At 41.3% G+C, this 16,696-nt stretch overlaps 1 protein-coding gene across 2 annotated transcripts; it reads left to right on the top strand.

The window, feature by feature from the left end:
- The first annotated feature begins 663 nt into the window (after window positions 1–663).
- Window positions 664–16,160, top strand: LOC129356554 (bifunctional heparan sulfate N-deacetylase/N-sulfotransferase 2-like). 2 transcript variants are annotated; one of them, XM_055026137.1, is made up of 15 exons: window positions 664–839; window positions 3,356–3,406; window positions 3,540–5,027; window positions 6,173–6,260; window positions 6,374–6,528; window positions 7,446–7,631; window positions 8,542–8,670; window positions 9,615–9,797; window positions 9,890–9,986; window positions 10,065–10,188; window positions 10,329–10,503; window positions 11,320–11,490; window positions 11,661–11,770; window positions 13,405–13,507; window positions 13,969–16,160. In XM_055026137.1, the coding sequence occupies exons 3-15, from the start codon at window positions 3,957–3,959 to the stop codon at window positions 14,086–14,088; spliced, it is 2,712 nt and encodes a 903-aa protein (XP_054882112.1). In that variant the 5' UTR covers window positions 664–839; window positions 3,356–3,406; window positions 3,540–3,956; the 3' UTR covers window positions 14,089–16,160. The 2 variants fall into 2 exon arrangements, with proteins under 2 accessions (XP_054882112.1, XP_054882113.1); XM_055026138.1 differs by lacking the exon at window positions 3,356–3,406.
- Window positions 16,161–16,696: the final 536 nt, after the last annotated feature.

The following is a 16,696-nucleotide window of genomic DNA, read 5'->3' as shown; positions in this document are numbered from 1 at the left end:
GATATTTAGAAAGATGAAGTGCAAATCTTGCAGAACCCCAAAACTTTTTAGGAATTACTCTGGACTGGCGAGATCACAGAATATGTTCCTTTGAAGTCAAACCAATACAACTTTTAAAGAGAAAACCATGGAAGCAAAACATTAACATTACACCCTCTGTCAAGAATGGCAGTGGTAGTGTGACGTTCAGGACTTCTTTACTGCTCCAGGATCAGGATGAGTTGACATATAATTTCTAGAATACCATAAAGAAGAATGGTAGGCCATCATATTCTGGTTATGCAAGAGGGAAATATTCAGAAGCACCATAGCAAGACCACCTCTAAACACTTCAAAACTAAAATCGGCCTTGTTTAATATGCTGTGGCTGTATCATTTTTTTATATATTTTTTTAGCATTTATATTTTCTGAGAAAACAATTTTTTCAGTGCGTGGAGATCACAGTCACTGAAATAAAATAATTGATTTATTTATTCATGTGATTTTCCTGAACTCTTGGTTCCACATCAGCAACCTGTTGTTCTGATGTCTGTCTGCGGAAGCGTGTGCATAAGTTTACACAGACGGTTCAGTTTCAAGAGGACGTTTCCAATCCGCAGAGCAGAGGGTCAGATCTGACCGTCTGTGAGGAGCTGGTAGTGACCCAGAGCAGCTGGGGAACAGGTTCTGCTCTCTCCACCCCCCTCCTCTCCCCAGCTTGGTTCAGTCCGGGCTGCTATCATAAACAAGATGGCTGCTTGAGTGTTGACGCGCCGAAGTTGAGTTTTATCTCGAATTCCAAACCTAAACGAACATCTTCTCCCTTCACAAATTGATCCCCGGTGCGGTGAAATCCCCGGTAAGTGAAAATCAGCCCCAGTTTTTACTCTCTGAGGTGGGAACGTGTGAATGTTGCCCCCGTTAGCCATCGGTGGCTACCGCAGCCTTCAGCTAGCGGGCTCTTTCTCCTGCTGGTGAACACTGGAGCTTTTACTGGGAGGGATTCCTCCCAGCTGGACTGCTTGTTTGTGTGGAAAGAGAGGGAAGAGGAAGGGTGACGTGTTCACAGGGTCATTTGTGGATGACAAAAAGCGGGTTGGAGGATCCACCGTTGATGCTGGGAGCTAACGTTAGCAGCTGAACGCTAAGATGTTGGCAGGGGTCCGTTAGAAGACTGGAGTGCGGCGGCTGGTCGGGGTTTTCTGTCCCCGTCATGTGACCGGGCTGCTACCGGCTCCTGTCAGCAGCTGACCCGGTTGGTGCCACGAGCCCCAGGAGCTGTGAGGAAGCCCGTCGTCATCATCATCATCATCAGCTGAGGGTTATACTTTTAATTGTTAGGTTAAAAGAATCCAGACAGACAATCACTGTCTGATCATCTCGTTGTTTGTGGAGGGAAGGAAGATGAGGTTTTTTTAGACCACAACTAACCTCTGATGACATCTCCCTTACTTTCAGAGAAAAACACAAGCCTCTCTCCTCCTGTCACACCATCCCTCTGCTTCTCCTCCATCTCTACACCTATCACTATCCTTTCTCACCTGAACTGAACACAAACATCTGGATTTGGTTCCTGGAGCTTTTTTTTGTCTCCTGACATTAGAATCAGTCCTCCTCTTTCTTGGAAACTTATCTCTGCTATCTCCACATGACAAAATGCACTACTAAAAACCAGAGAAAACTTCCTGTTTTAAATCATTACATGGTCTAGTTCAGGGGTGGGCACTCCAGGTCCTCGAGGGCCGGTCTCCTGCAACTTTTAGATGTATCTCTACTTCAACACACCTGAGTCAAATAATGAGGTCATTAGCAGGACTCTGGAGAACTTGATTGCATTTAGGAGGTGATTCAGCTATTGGATTCAGGTGTGTTGGATCAGGGAGACAACCAAGAGTTGCAGGACACCGGCCCTCGAGGACCAGGAGTGCCCACCCCTGGTCTAGTTAAAGGTTTTTGGGTCAAGCCATTTATTTTGAACTCTGCAGTATGTGTTTCTGCAGAGAACACACTGACTCATGTTGTCTTGAATCTGGTCGAATACAAGTAGAAGTAAAAGATTCACATTTCAAGACCGCTGTCTTATTTGTATTGAGCATCACAAAAACACATGTGAGGGTCTGCGAGGGTCAATTGGCATTAAATCCTAAAATACCATAGCAGTAATAAATGTGTTGCTGCAGGACAGACACACCAGTCTGATCGTTGGATAACTCACTCTTTTTAAAAAAAAATTTTTTTTTAATTTATGATTTATATCTTCTCTGACAAGCAGTTTCCAAGGTTTTGTTTAAAACAGTTCTGGATTTCCCATTTCTAATCTCAGTGTAAACCACTTGGTTGTCAGAACCGGACTGCTTGCTTATAGAAATATGGTATATAGATGTGTGGGCAAGGAGTCTGATGTGGAGGTTAGGGTTTAGGGGGAAAATGACCTTTTCACACAGAAGCAGGTTGTTTTATATTTCTAACTTTCTCTTCAAGGGGGCGGTATTTTGCATAATCAGCCTTTTTTTGTGCGTCCACTGAGCTGCTAAGAACAGCTGAAAGCTGCATCATGGAAGCATTGTTGTGAAGATGTGCTGAAGGGGGAGAGTCAGAAAGGGTTTCCACCTTTCTTAAGGAGACAGAGGCCCAATTTCAATGCAAATTTGACTTTTAATGCAAAGTCAAATTTATTTTAAGTCATGTTTGATATATTCAGTACTTTTATAACAGCTGAACATTATGTGTTTACTTCATTGTGCTATAAAATGGCACAGTGTGCTAAAGTCTTTTCAAAGCTGCTTTGTGTAGTTACTGTTTGTTTTTCAATGCCATTTAGTTTGAGACTTTTAGTGATAAAGCAAAAAAAAAAAGAACAAATTTGTTATTTCTGAAAACCGTCTTGTTGCCCACCTGAGCTGTGTATCTGAGCAGCTCCTCTGGTGCCACCACGCTCCTCTGCTTCATTGATTATTGCTCTGCTTGCTGTCAGTTTATTTTGCATTTACTGATTTGGTGGCTTCTGAAGGCAGGTGGCTGCTTGCTTGATACAAATTTTTTTGTTTCACACTTATTTTTTTTTATTGTTTGTAAGAAAATGGATCCTTCTCCCTCCTGATCGCAGCTGTGCTCCACTTACTGTGGGTCTCCCACACCACAGTCTAATGAATACATGGAGATTTATGGCTTTGTGAATGTCATCAACCGTCTTCTAAGGCACTAAAAGACTGCTTTCTTATTTCTGTATGAAGCTGCTGTTTTTTGGATTTAACTGAACTTCAACGTAGCTGAAAACAAGTTGAACATTTTTGTTTGTGTATAATAAAAAATTAAATTCAGAGCATTTGACTGTTCTTAAATTGCCTAAATTTACCATCATGTTTCATATTGCAGAGGCTTTTGCAACCGACATCCATTGATTTGTGGAGACACGATGTTGTCATGGTGAGAAACGAGCAGAACTGTTCACATGTTGTCAGAATTATGAAGATACATTCTGGATAAGAAATCAGCAATGCTGATCTAAATCTCACTCTGCTTCATGGTTTCTTTGTTCTCTTTTGCTTTTGTTCCAAAGTGTCTTGGATGTCATGGACGAGTGGCCGGAGAGAGTCAAATCCCGAAATCCAAAGCAGCTACACTGAGACTCCTCCGAACAGAAGACATCATGGAGATGAGAATAGTTCAGACGTAGGCTGTCGGCTCATCTGAACACACATCAGATAGTTTTACTGAGGCCCTCATACCAGTTTCTTTGCAGCAATCTGAGTGTTTTTGCACTTCAGAGCTAAACATAGAAAGCAAGTAATGAATGATGCTGGCCATGGTGACTTAGTGTAAATGGCTATTAATCAGTGCAGCTCAGTGACAGTATTCACTGCTCAATCTTCCTGCCCCACTCACTTCTCCTCTCGCTCCCTCTCCCTGCCGCTGCCCTTGCCCGTTTGGATTCGCTGCCACCTCCTGACCTGTCCGGCCTCCTTCCCACATCACCATGGCCGCTGGCCTGGGGATTTTGAAGCTGCTGCGAGGGGTCCGCCAGCTGGAGCTTCACCGCCTGATTCTGGCGTTGATAGTCTTCTGCCTGCTCTCCATGGCATTCTTGGCTTATTATGTCTCCAACAGCCCCAAAATCAAGGACCCACCACCTTTACCCTTCAGTGATTGTGGTGGAGGTGGGGGCACGCTGCTGGGAATGGGTAATGGAGCTGACGGTGGTGAGACGGGAGGCCAGAGGTCCCCTCTCTTCCTTCCGGTGCGCCAGGGGCGACTCCAGGAGGTCAAGACGATTGACAACTCCAGGACAGAACCAGTGGTTCTGGTGTTTGTGGAGAGCATCTATTCCCAACTGGGCCAAGAAATTGTTGCCATCTTAGAATCGAGCCGCTTCCACTACCGCACAGAGATCGCTCCTGCTAAGAGTGACATGCCCACACTGACGCAGCACAACCGTGGAAGATACGCCTTGATCATCTATGAAAACGTGCTGAAATATGTCAACCTCGATGCGTGGAACCGAGACTTGCTGGACAAGTACTGTGACGAGTACGGAGTGGGCGTCATTGGTTTCTTCAAAGCAACTGAGAACTCGCTTCATAGTGCACAACTCAAAGGTTTCCCCCTCTTTCTACACTCGCACCTCGGACTCAGGGACTACCGCATAAACCCCAGCGCTCCGCTGCTTTACATCACCAAGCCCAACCAGGTGGAGCAGGGCTCTTTGCCGGGGGATGATTGGACGATTTTCCTGTCTAACCACTCTACATATGAACCAGTTCTTTTAGCCACCCCTAAGTCCTCAGATCCCCTGGCACATTTTGGACCCGGCCCCTTGCAGGCCCTCTATTCCACCGTGGTGCAGGACCTGGGGCTCCACGATGGCATTCAGAGAGTTCTCTTTGGAAATAATCTCAATTACTGGCTTCACAAGCTGGTTTTTGTAGACGCCATCGGCTACCTGACGGGGAAAAGACTGTGTTTGTCATTGGACCGCCACATCCTGGTGGACGTGGATGATATATTTGTGGGGAAGGAGGGGACTCGTATGAAGGTCTCTGATGTGGAGGTGAGCCATTTACCCTGCATTGCATATTAATTAGCACCCTGATGTTCTATTCATTTATCTTGAAAACGTGATGGAGCCTAATAGATTTAGCTGTACAAGTGAAGATTAAAGGATATTTCATCATTGTGCAATTAGATTTAAAATGATATTGGAAAAATGCATTTTTTTAAGTTCTATATATTTTGTTTCTTATTTCTTGAAACTGCCATTCTGTGTTGACTAGGGAAGCAACACAGAATCCACTTAATCGATTTAGGATTAATTGACGATTAATGCTTTATTAGATTAAAATTACTTCCAATCGATAAACTAATGACTTTGACTTGGACTTTTATTTTCAGTGTTGTAGTTTTACTATCTCATAAGATTAACTCATCAATCAAAAACTTGCAACCCTAACATTGACAGTTGCCATTGCTGATTCTTTTCTCAACTTCATGTTGTCAAATCTGTTTTGCCAAACTTTGACGGAATGAGAAACTAGATGCTAGCTCAGTCGGGGTTGCATTAATTGTGGCTTTCGTAGCTTTTTTTTTTTTTTATGGTGAGTTAATTTGTTTTGTATTAGGTTTTAGTTTTAGAAGATCAGTGTGGCTAGCGCTGATTGGTTCCCCAGAAACCGCTCCATGTCAGCTTTATGAAAAAGAATGTGAGTTCTCCAGCTGTGTGTTTCATGTCGACTCACTTTAACACGCCAGAAAACCTGTGTAGCAGCAGCAACTGCTGGCAAATACACCAAGCTCCATTCTCGCTGTGTCCTTGCTTTGCTCTGACAACAGAGTGAAGAATTGGTTGCACTTCCCCTTTTCTTCTCCTTCACATGCTGCTCTTGAACCCAGCAGTGATTTGTCAGCAAGTCTGACTGACGATTTCAAAAAAAATACCACTGTTGGCATCAGTTTTGTTAAAAAAAAAGTTGGAAATGACAGAATCTTCAGTCAACGTGACTGAAGTATTCCTGTAAAAACAACTCAAATGTGCTTTTATTGAAATGAGGTCAAATCTCAAGAAGGTACAATGATAAAGATGTTAGCTTCCAATTTTCCTCACCTGTAAACGATGCTTTAAGAAACTCATTTCTATAATAAACCTTTGTTTCTCACAAGTTATTTGGACTTTGCTTAGTTTTCTCTGGTTTTTCGCAGGCCTTGCTGAACACTCAAAATAAGCTAAGAGCGCTGGTTCCTAATTTCACCTTCAATCTGGGGTTTTCTGGAAAATTCTACCACACAGGTACTAAACGTTGTAAGATTAAATCAACCCTTTTCCTCTGAGTTTTGTAGAATCCGACTGCAAGTTGGAGCAGACCATCATTATTTATTAGTTTTTTCTGTGGGTGTTTCCAGGTACCGACGAGGAGGACCAGGGAGACGACATGCTGCTGCAACACAGGAAGGACTTCTGGTGGTTCCCTCACATGTGGAGCCACATGCAGCCTCACCTCTTTCACAATGTCAGCGTCCTGGCAGAGCAAATGAAGCTCAACAGGGTCTTTGCTCAGGTAACCAGAGACTCAGATGGAGGTGGTTTGTTGAAGGAACTGTTCATTAACGGTGAAACGCCGGACAACGTTGGGTCTTTTCAGCTCTTTTCTCTTAGCCTGGTTCATTGCATTGAAGAACACTAATAAGCTGAATGAGAGAGTTGAGTTTTTTTTTCCCCCTGATAGCCTGATATCGTAACGCTCCATGTTCTGGTCCACACTTTCACTTTGAACAGAAGTGCTAAACAAACCACTTCACTTCTCGAAGCATTGCAGCTTTACGCACTTCTCATTAGTCTCTCCTATTTGTATGATCAAAGATCGAGTAAAAGTTTTACTGTAGCAACAAATTGCTTTTCAGAATAGAATCATCAGCTGAGGTCAGAACGGTCTCACGCCTGCAGCCCAAAAAGGCTGTCAATTCACCATTATGTGGCATCAGGTCCCAACACGGCCATACTTTTAGGTGTTCTATGCTCAACCTCTGGTTTATACAATCAGTTAATTGATTATTGAAATGATCGTCAGCTAATCGATTATTCGTTAGTTGGAGTAATAAAAAAAGGCCATTTGCTGAAAGGACAGCACAGCCAGACCTGTAATTAAAAGGATGTGAATTATTTGATCATTTTTAATGGATTTCTAATATTGTGAAAAAAATAACTTAAATGAAAAATCTGCAGAATGTGCCAATTTATTTCATTGCGAGAATAGTCAATAAAATAATTGATTCGTAAAGTAATCATTAGTTGCAGTCCTGTAGAGAGTTGTGTTGCTGTTAACACAACTCTCCCATTAAAGTTCTCAACCCTCCTCCCAGGAAAAACTAAGCGGTTTACCGTATGTGTTGCATTGGATCTAATGTCTTAGAATAAATAAGATATTATTCTTCTGAGGAGGAGCACTGAGACGTTTGGGTTTTGCTGCTCTTGCAGGAGCATGGGATCCCGACAGATATGGGCTACGCAGTGGCTCCGCACCACTCTGGGGTCTACCCTGTCCACACCCAGCTGTATGAGGCCTGGAAGTCTGTGTGGGGAATCAAGGTGACCAGCACTGAAGAATACCCTCACCTGAGGCCAGCCAGGTACCGCCGGGGTTTCATCCACAATGGAATCAAGGTCAGTGGTCTCTACTGGGGTCAGCTCACAGCCAGCTAAAGAAATAAAGGATGAAAATAGCTCCAACAGACACTTAAACCTTATCTGTACAGTTCTAATGTATCTAGTTTCATTAGTTTGTTTTAAATATTATATATATTTTTATGGAATTTTGTAAGTTAATTTACCAGCATTAAATTAGCTTAGCTTTTTCTTGAATTAAAAAAAAAATCAATCAACAACTCAATGCATACGGGAGGAGAGTCGGCCTCCTGCAGTGGCCACATGATAAGGGCTCATCAGTGGACATCACATTCTGTTAACAGCCACTTTACTGCCCATGTCACCTGCAGAAAACAAGCACTCATATTTCTCTGACTACTAAAACTATTTACAATTAGGTTAATAAACTTATTCACAATAGGCATCCAATCCAACGCAGACTGTTTATCTTTGCCTGGCAACCTTGTGGCATTTGCAGAAGTTTTATTCCGGTTCTGTCTGCTACGTTTTTCATTTCTGATGGCTTAATTGCTATAGTAGGCTGACAACATGCTAGCTAATCTGTACACTGCAGGTTACTTGTGGGTAACCATGACAACCAGTGACGGTTTGTAAAGCCGGTCAGCTCCATCGGCAGCCGCGTTGCTTTCACATCTGCTGCTAATAATTCCTCTGTGCTCAGAAATACGAGCGGCAAAGATGTTTTTAAATTGATTTCTCATTAGTCGACTCACAATTCCCAGGACTATGAATTGGGATTCAGAATTTTTTTTCTGCACTGTAACTGGCTGCACAGACAGGTTAATCCCAGATAATAACAGTGATCTAGTCAGTTTCATTCCATCCACTTGTATACGATTCCCTTCTTAAAGCTTAAAGTCAGAGGAGCGAAGATGTGAACTGATGAAGCTTCTCCTTCATTCTGCAGGTGTTGCCCAGGCAGACCTGTGGCCTCTTCACACACACCATCTTCTATAATGAATACCCTGGAGGCTCCAAGGAGCTGGACAAGAGCATCAGAGGAGGAGAACTCTTCCTCACCGTTCTCCTAAACCCTGTAAGTCAACTCCACTCTCGTATATATATAAATATATAGATATATATGCTGCACCTCAGAGCTGCTTGAGTTCACATCATCAGTAGTAAATCCTGCCACACTGCAGATGGGTCAATAGGCTCAGATGCATCAACCAGGCAATACATGAGCAGCAAGTTCTGGCTGTTGATGTGTTTGTTGTTAGAGTCAGAGAGGAGAAGTAGAAGAAGAAGACGACGGCTCTGACATATGGGTCATGTCAAGACAACAGGGGTCAGTCTCAGCAGCGCAGATTCCCAGGAAATATCACTCTGCTTGATGTGTTTTGATGATGTGTCCGGTGCACTACACTGGAACTGGATTCATTTATTCTGACTGCAGATTCTGTAAAACTCTAGTAATCTTCGAAAGGGGAGGGGCTTTTGAAATGAGGTCCAGGTGGGAAACTACACCACCTAGGATGTAGAGTTGGTTTGATTGGGGAGCAAAGCTGCAACATTTGTAACATTTTCAATGCAACAAATAGTGTGGTTCTCTATCGCGATGCATTGTGTCAAACAAATAATCCTTATCTTTCTCCCAAGAACTGAAGGAAACGACACAAACGAGATGAAACTTCCTTCCTCACAAAATGTAAACATATGGAGTTTAGTGGTTGTAGGATTTCTCTTCTTGATAAAAGACCACAGGTCATTTCTCCCGCTAGTGCTAAGCTATCGGGTTTACTTTGGTTGTATTTAGGACACTTAAATATGGACAAAATTCTTCTACACTAAAGAACGATGGTTCTATAGAATACAGTTTCATTTGTGAAGCTTAATCTTAAACTCTGAAAGTTCTAAAATGTCTTTTTGTACTTGGACACTACAATATGGACAGAATTGCTGTCATGGCAATAATTGCTTTTTCAACTTTTCCAGTTTCCTACGTGACCGATCCTTTTATTCTCTGTCCGTGTAATGCAGATCAGCATCTTCATGACTCACCTGTCCAACTATGGAAATGATCGTCTGGGTCTGTACACCTTTGAATCTCTGGTGAAGTTTGTCCAGTGCTGGACCAACCTCAGGCTGCAGACCCTGCCTCCCATTCAGCTGGCAGAAAAATATTTCCATATCTTCCCAGAAGAAAGAAACCCACTCTGGCAGGTACAGTTTGGAGAAAAGTAAACTGAAATAATATTTACAAAAAACATGTGTTTGACATTTCCACTGAATGTAAAACAATTATAATTTTTTAGAACCCGTGTCATGACAAAAGACACAAAGACATCTGGTCCAAAGAGAAAACCTGTGACAGACTTCCTAAATTCCTTATTATTGGACCACAGAAAACAGGTAGCTCACCTAATCTTCATTTTCATTTTTCCTTTTTAGCCTTTTGAATCTCATCATCGTTATGTTTTCTCCATCCAGGCACTACAGCACTTCACTCATTCCTGAGCCTCCACCCAGCCATTACTGGATCCTTCCCCAGCGCCACCACCTTTGAAGAGATCCAGTTCTTCAGTGGAGTCAATTATGACAACGGGATTGACTGGTAGATCTCATTAGCACGTACTTCACTCCACCTTTAGATTCTCTCTGTCCCAGACAAGAAACTCAGTATTGCAATATTCAACAACAGAATTGCATATTCCAAATATAATGCAGCCTTAATGGTCTTTTATTTTCTTTTAGGTACATGGAGTTCTTCCCGTTCCCCTCCAACGTCAGCGCAGATTTCATGTTCGAAAAAAGTGCCAATTACTTTGACTCAGAAATGGCCCCCAAACGAGCAGCAGCACTGTTACCCAGAGCCAAAGTCCTGGCTGTGCTCATCAACCCGTCTGACAGAGCGTACTCCTGGTACCAGGTATGATGCCCCAAAAGACTCATGAACAGCTTTGAAGTTGACTCTTCTTTTTTCTTTTAGTAAAATCTGAAAGATTTGGAGCCCATTAGTTCAGCTCACCTCAGTTAGGACTTTGTAGAAGCAATGTTTCTTTGCAAAAAAAAAAAAAGCTACAAGTATTTTGGGGTCTCTAGGGCTGCTCAAACCAATAATGGGTCAACTATCATGATGATTAATCCAAAAAAAAAATTTTTTTGCCCATTTTGCAGATTTTTCTTTTTATATAATGTTAAAAATGCAAATAAATAAGTTATTATTTTCCTTTTCTAATGAAAAATAATGATTTTATGGCCTAAAATATAATTCTATAGCATTCCTTTAGTAAATGTGAACTTGAGGATTTCTGGGTAGACCCCCCCCCCAGTGTTTTTATCTTCAATGTTTTGTACAGTTTTGACTTATTTACTGATCTGAATGTGTTTTTTTTTTTACTAAATTGTCTTTTTTGAGTCTATGCACTTCATTAATAATTAACGACTAACTGAGTTTTGCACATGGAGAAACTGAAATTCTTCCTCGTTCTCCAGCTGAATCTGACTGGATAAAGACTGAAGAATTTTCTAGTCTTGCCACAGATTCTCGATCTGGACATCATTCTAACATGATCCTCCATTGTGTGCCATGCACTAATGCAGATGCAACTAGACATATGAACGTGATATCTTTCAGTTTTATATGATGGAATTTGAAATGAGAATCTGTGCTGCCTTGTGTTACACATATAATCTATACTGGCTTGTGAAGTTATATATTTTTTGTTGTTGTTTGTGACTCCAGCACCAGAGAGCCCACCAAGACCCGGCGGCGCTCAACAACACTTTCCACGCTGTGGTAACCGCAGCCCCTTCGGCCTCCAGAGCCTTGCTAGTTCTGCAGAAACGGTGCCTTTATCCCGGAGCCTATGCCTCTCATTTGGAGCGATGGCTGCAGTATTACCAACCCAGCCAGGTAAAACTGGATTATTATTACAACAACAAGCATATAAAACAATGTTGAGGGCTTTTCCTGTAACTTGAAGAAAATGAATTAGTTTCTCTCCCCGGTTTTAAATCTGAATCTTCCTTCAGATTGACTTTGCTGTCCTAGAATCCTCTGACTGTTTCTGTTCCTCCGCTCAGCTGCACGTTGTGGACGGGGCCTTGCTGCGCTCCAATCCTGTCCTGGTGATGGAGGGAATTCAGAGATTTCTTGGAGTTACTCCCATCTTCAACTACACACAGGCTCTAATGTAATGCAACACACACAAATCCAAGCTGCAACCAAGCAGTTTTTAGAAGCCTACAGAGTTTAGGAGAAACGCAAACTTAAATTAACTTTTTGTGTAAATGTAGAAAAGTGCATTTGGATTAGTGTTGTTAATATTTTTGAGACTTTTAAACCTTCTTGTAGTACGTTAATGATCTTGTCTTTTAATACACAGAATCATTTAAAGGTAAGTAAAGAATGGCTCCACTAAAAAGGTTCATTGGTTCATATTAGAGAGACAACATTTTATGTTTCTAATAGTTTCTTGTAGCTAGCACAGCTAGCCGAGACAACTCAGAAATCCAATGTTTCTCTCATCATTGAACGCATCAATGCAAGAGGACGTGCAAATATTTATTCAAATATCTTGAAACTAAGAGATTTAGTGAATAAAAAAATCTATTAGTTATTTTAAAAGCTACAAAGATTATTTTACTGAACGTCTTTGTGACAGAAATAACAGAAGTATGATTTCAGGGAAGTGAGACTCCATCCTATTTAATATTAAATATTGATGGTGGCATCATTGATGGTGTTCTGGCCAGTTGTTAGGTCTGGAGTCACATGGAACCAAACTGAAGTCATTCACAGGTGAAACCTGTGCGCTCTCAGGTGATTTCTCCACAGCATTCTCATTTGTGTGAAAAATAAACAAAAAAATACTTGAAATTGTCTAAGCTACAGCCTGAGTCTATAACCTATGAAAGATTTATCCTTTTGAATGGAATTATGGGAATTATTAAATTTTTCCATGATTTTCTAATGTTTTGGAAAGGATCTGTATATATGCATAACAGAAAGGCTGAACTGAGTGCAGCAACACAGAGTTAAATGAGGACTAATGTCAGCCTCGTAATCACTGTATAAAAATATTGATAAAACCCAATCTGACAGTTTTACCAATAAATCCTCAGGACTCCTGGTGTGATGCTGCCTGTCACAATAACTCCATTTGTTGGATGATCAGTTATTGTGGTAAACAGTTATTTTGAAGCAGTATAATGGCAGTGGCAGGGTAACCTTCACCCTAACACATTATCAATGATTAATAAACATGTAACACTGGAACTAGTAGAAATTTTCAATATCCAAACTAAATAAACAAAACAGAAACGACAAATAAAATGAATTATGAAGTCTCTATAAACAAAACTGTCCTTCAAAAAAAAAAAAAGAGTCAGTTTAGACAAAAGCACCAAACTGAAGAATGCAGCTGGTTTGAGCTGGTTTTAATTTATCATGCGATAAATTGATTTATTGCCGTTATTGTGACAGACCAAATATAAGTAATTAATGACTACTCAGAAGCAAAAGAGCTAAGATATCAATACAGAACAAGAAATGCTTTATTTTCTCCACTACTCTGCAAAGAAATTATATTTTATCAGATATTAAAAGTTATGCTTGTTTTGGTTATAATCAGATCTATTGATTGATTAAACTGAAACAGGTTCCTGGCTTCAAGGTCTTTGCAGCAGCTCAGCATTTGAACGGATTCTGGTTCTGTTTCACGTTGAGGGGAATCCAGTGTCCCTTTCAAAAGAAGCAGCATTGTTCCACCCAAAACGCAGTGAAAGCTGTGCGGCGCTGTAATGATGACTGACTGTTTGTCTGCAGGTATGACGATGGTAAAGGTTTCTGGTGTCAGCGAGTGGAAGGAGCCCGGTCCAAATGCCTCGGGAAGAGCAAAGGCAGGAAGTATCCAGAGATGAGCTCTGAGGTACATCAACACCGGCGTTACAGTAGCACTAGTTTACCACTAAATATTAAATGTTAGTGAGTTAAGCTGATGACATTATTTGAAAACTGGCAACATTTAATATTGTCACTTTTCTAAAATAATCTTCTGTCATTCTTTGTCAATATATATATTTTTTGTCAAAATCATAATTTTGGCAAAATTGAAGTTTTATACAGCTGATGTTGGAAGTTCAATAAAACCAGAATTGTCCTTGATGAGCAGCAATAGGATTGATGCTTTCTGTAGAATACTGGGATCTCATTTAAATGTGCAGAAAAAAAATGCTTAAATATCGATTTTTAAAATGTGTTGAAGTTGTTATTCTTCTCGCTTGTATTTGCGAGTGTATCGCGTTGAGCGTCCGTTCAAATCACTAGACACTGAAAGATATGTCTAATCTCTAGTTTTTGTGTGTGTGTGTGTGTGTGTGTTCTCTCCAGTCACGTGCCTTCCTAACAGAGTACTACCGTGACCACAACATGGAGCTGGTACGCCTGCTGAACCGGCTGGGCCAACCACTGCCGTCCTGGCTTCAACAAGAACTCCAGAACTCCGGCTGAAGCCGAGGGCCTCTCGTCACGCGGAGTCTGTTCTCCAGAAAACTGCTCCCAACACTTCTTACTAAGCTACTTTCAGAGCTTCTTTTCCCGGGACTCCTGATGAAACGGGGTTGGGGTTAGAGGAAAACGGGGTAGCTCCATGAACACTCTCTTGGTCTGCGACGCAGGACACATCAGCTGAGAATCAAAGATCCAAGGGACTCGAGCTTTAAAGTCATAAGACTCAGTGACTGAAGACTGAAACGGTGGGCTATCTGTATGGTGTAACACAGGGGGTTAACAGGCACAGGCATACTGATGCACCCACAGAATGACGGTGAAGGTTAGAGGTCAGACATGTTGAAGCAGACATGCTGGTCCTCATCCACATCTCTCTCTAAAACACCAGTTCTACTTGATAATCAGTCTGCAGGGCTCCAACTGTGGACTCAAACTAAAGGCTCTGCAGGGATCTAATCAAATAAGAAACCAAACTACACACACACACACACACACACACACACATTCAACTGGCCAACACCTGAAAACAAGCTGTAGGTTTTTCTGGGTTTGATGAGATTAGAACAGTTCAGTATGCGTGGCATCAGTGTTGTGATGGATTTCCACCCCTATAATCAGCATCTGGGACTCTTCATGCTCGGTGTTATCACAGCAGATACACAGGGAGGCTAATAGGGATTGGTCCAGTTCATAAGCGTGCCAGTGCTACTGGAGCTCCAGTTCTTCCCAGTTCCACCAGTGAAGCTCTGGACTCCAGCAGCAATATTCAGATCTCAGCATCAAGTCTGCTCTGCTGGGCCAGAGGAAACAACCACTTTCATCAGAGACTGAAGTTGGACCAACAACCAATTCCTATTTTTATGAACAGCATGTTTAAAAAAATTTGATCTGCCAAAAAAATAAAATCAAATAAAACATAAGAAAAACAATAAAAAGTGGATTGAGCTGTTGGACAGCATGGGTCTGTTATCGCTTATCTTGCTGCTTTTGTTTTAGATCACAGCATAAACTCATGCCTCGACACTTTCAGGTTGAACACCTGCCTGCTGTTTGCAGCTCTGTTTGTATAAGCCGGTCCGAGATGGGAAGTGTTGGGTCATTTTAAGAAACTTTAGTATTTGGAAGGAAAAGCAGCACATGTGGAACAGAACTAGCGTGAGATCAGATGTCGCAGAAAATGTTCAAAACGGGCCTAATCAAACCTCTAAATTTTCAATATTTACAGTGTAAATTTCCTCATAGTCGCCATCTTGACTAAATCCCAAAGTTTTTACCAGAGAATTACGCATACAGACATATTTTTGTTTGTTTTAGCAAGAGTGGCTGCACCCCGTTCTAACCGTGTACAAAAATGGCACAGCCTCAGTCATGACTGAATAAAATCAAAAACATCCAGCAGACTAACTTCTGGTGACTCAAATAATGCTGAATCACCACTGGCCAGTATACAAGGATGTCGACCTTCTGACAACTGAGAAAACGTGCAGCTCTGGTCCAGGACGTGCCCGGTGTTGCAGTAGCTTTTATTGCTACGGAAATGACTGTTACTGTGAATTCTTCGGTTTAACCTGTTGTGGCCTCCCCATTTTTGCGTTGCCTTTTATTTCATTGTTTTGTTTTAGTTGATGTTGCTTTGAGAAAATACACGGCAAATTTTAGAAGCGCGTCATCCCTGAAAATACAGATGTAGCAGGTCGAAACAGACCGATATGTAGCTCAAATAGTACAACTAAAGGATAACATTACTTTTTTTTTTTTTTTTTTTGCATTTAAGAGTAGAGAAATTCCCTGTTTGAAATGGTTTTTGTTGCTTTACGGGTGTTTGATTCTGAACTAGCATTTCCCTGGACCAGAGCTGTTTAAATCTGGTGTGTGGAAAATAAAAACCTTTTCCTGAAAGCTCATTTTCTTGACTTTAATGCAAAATGTTAAAAAGTTAAGGAAATAAGCGTAAATGTAATTGAACAGTGGTTCAAACCTCAACAAGGTCATCATGTATTTCAGCTGTTGTCCTCTGTATGTTTCATACAGGTTACATACGTGTTCTAACATTAAAACATTGAGTGTAAGAACGGGTACTTTCCACTCGGCCCTCATGTTTTTATGGGATTTCCTTTGATGAGGTAAAGTGTTTGAGATGATATAGGAAGCATTTATTATTTATTAAAGGAAGCACCCTTTCTTAGCATATAACAAACTTATCTGCCTCCTGTCATGGCAGCTATGTTTCCAGAGACCGTAATAAAAACATGCAGCGAGCTGGTGTCAGTTTTTACTTTGAATGAAGTAAGCACACCACAAAAATGAAAAGACAGTTCAGCATTTCTCAAATATAAGTCAACAGACTGAGGGTTTTATTTCACTACAACTTGCACAACCGTACATTAGTGTTCAAGTAAACGGTTCAAAGACTGATTAAAAGCTGCTGTTTTCTTGTTTTCAGTTTTTGTATTGATGTCAGAAAAAGTTAACACTGTTTAATAAACTTTCAGAGGCTGAAAAAGAGGTCCTGTTTTCTTTGCTCATGCTCATTTAGCAGACAATGCTCTTTCATCAATAGCCAGATGAATTTGTCACATTTGTACTACCTCAACATGTAGCACTTTCT

The sequence above is a fragment of the Poeciliopsis prolifica genome, unplaced genomic scaffold, assembly GCF_027474105.1.
Source record: "Poeciliopsis prolifica strain line A6 unplaced genomic scaffold, Auburn_PproV2 SCAFFOLD178, whole genome shotgun sequence".
Lineage (NCBI taxonomy): Eukaryota > Metazoa > Chordata > Actinopteri > Cyprinodontiformes > Poeciliidae > Poeciliopsis > Poeciliopsis prolifica.
This window is presented reverse-complemented; position numbering and strand designations above follow the sequence as displayed.

Coding starts and splice junctions, on each gene's coding strand:
- LOC129356554 (XM_055026138.1), top strand. CDS start 3,957: ATGGCCGCTGGCCTGGGGATTTTGAAGCTGCTGCGAGGGGTCCGCCAG. Junction 5,028..6,172: donor TGAAGGTCTCTGATGTGGAG/GTGAGCCATTTA, acceptor GGTTTTTCGCAG/GCCTTGCTGAACACTCAAAA. Junction 9,987..10,064: donor TATTGGACCACAGAAAACAG/GTAGCTCACCTA, acceptor TTCTCCATCCAG/GCACTACAGCACTTCACTCA.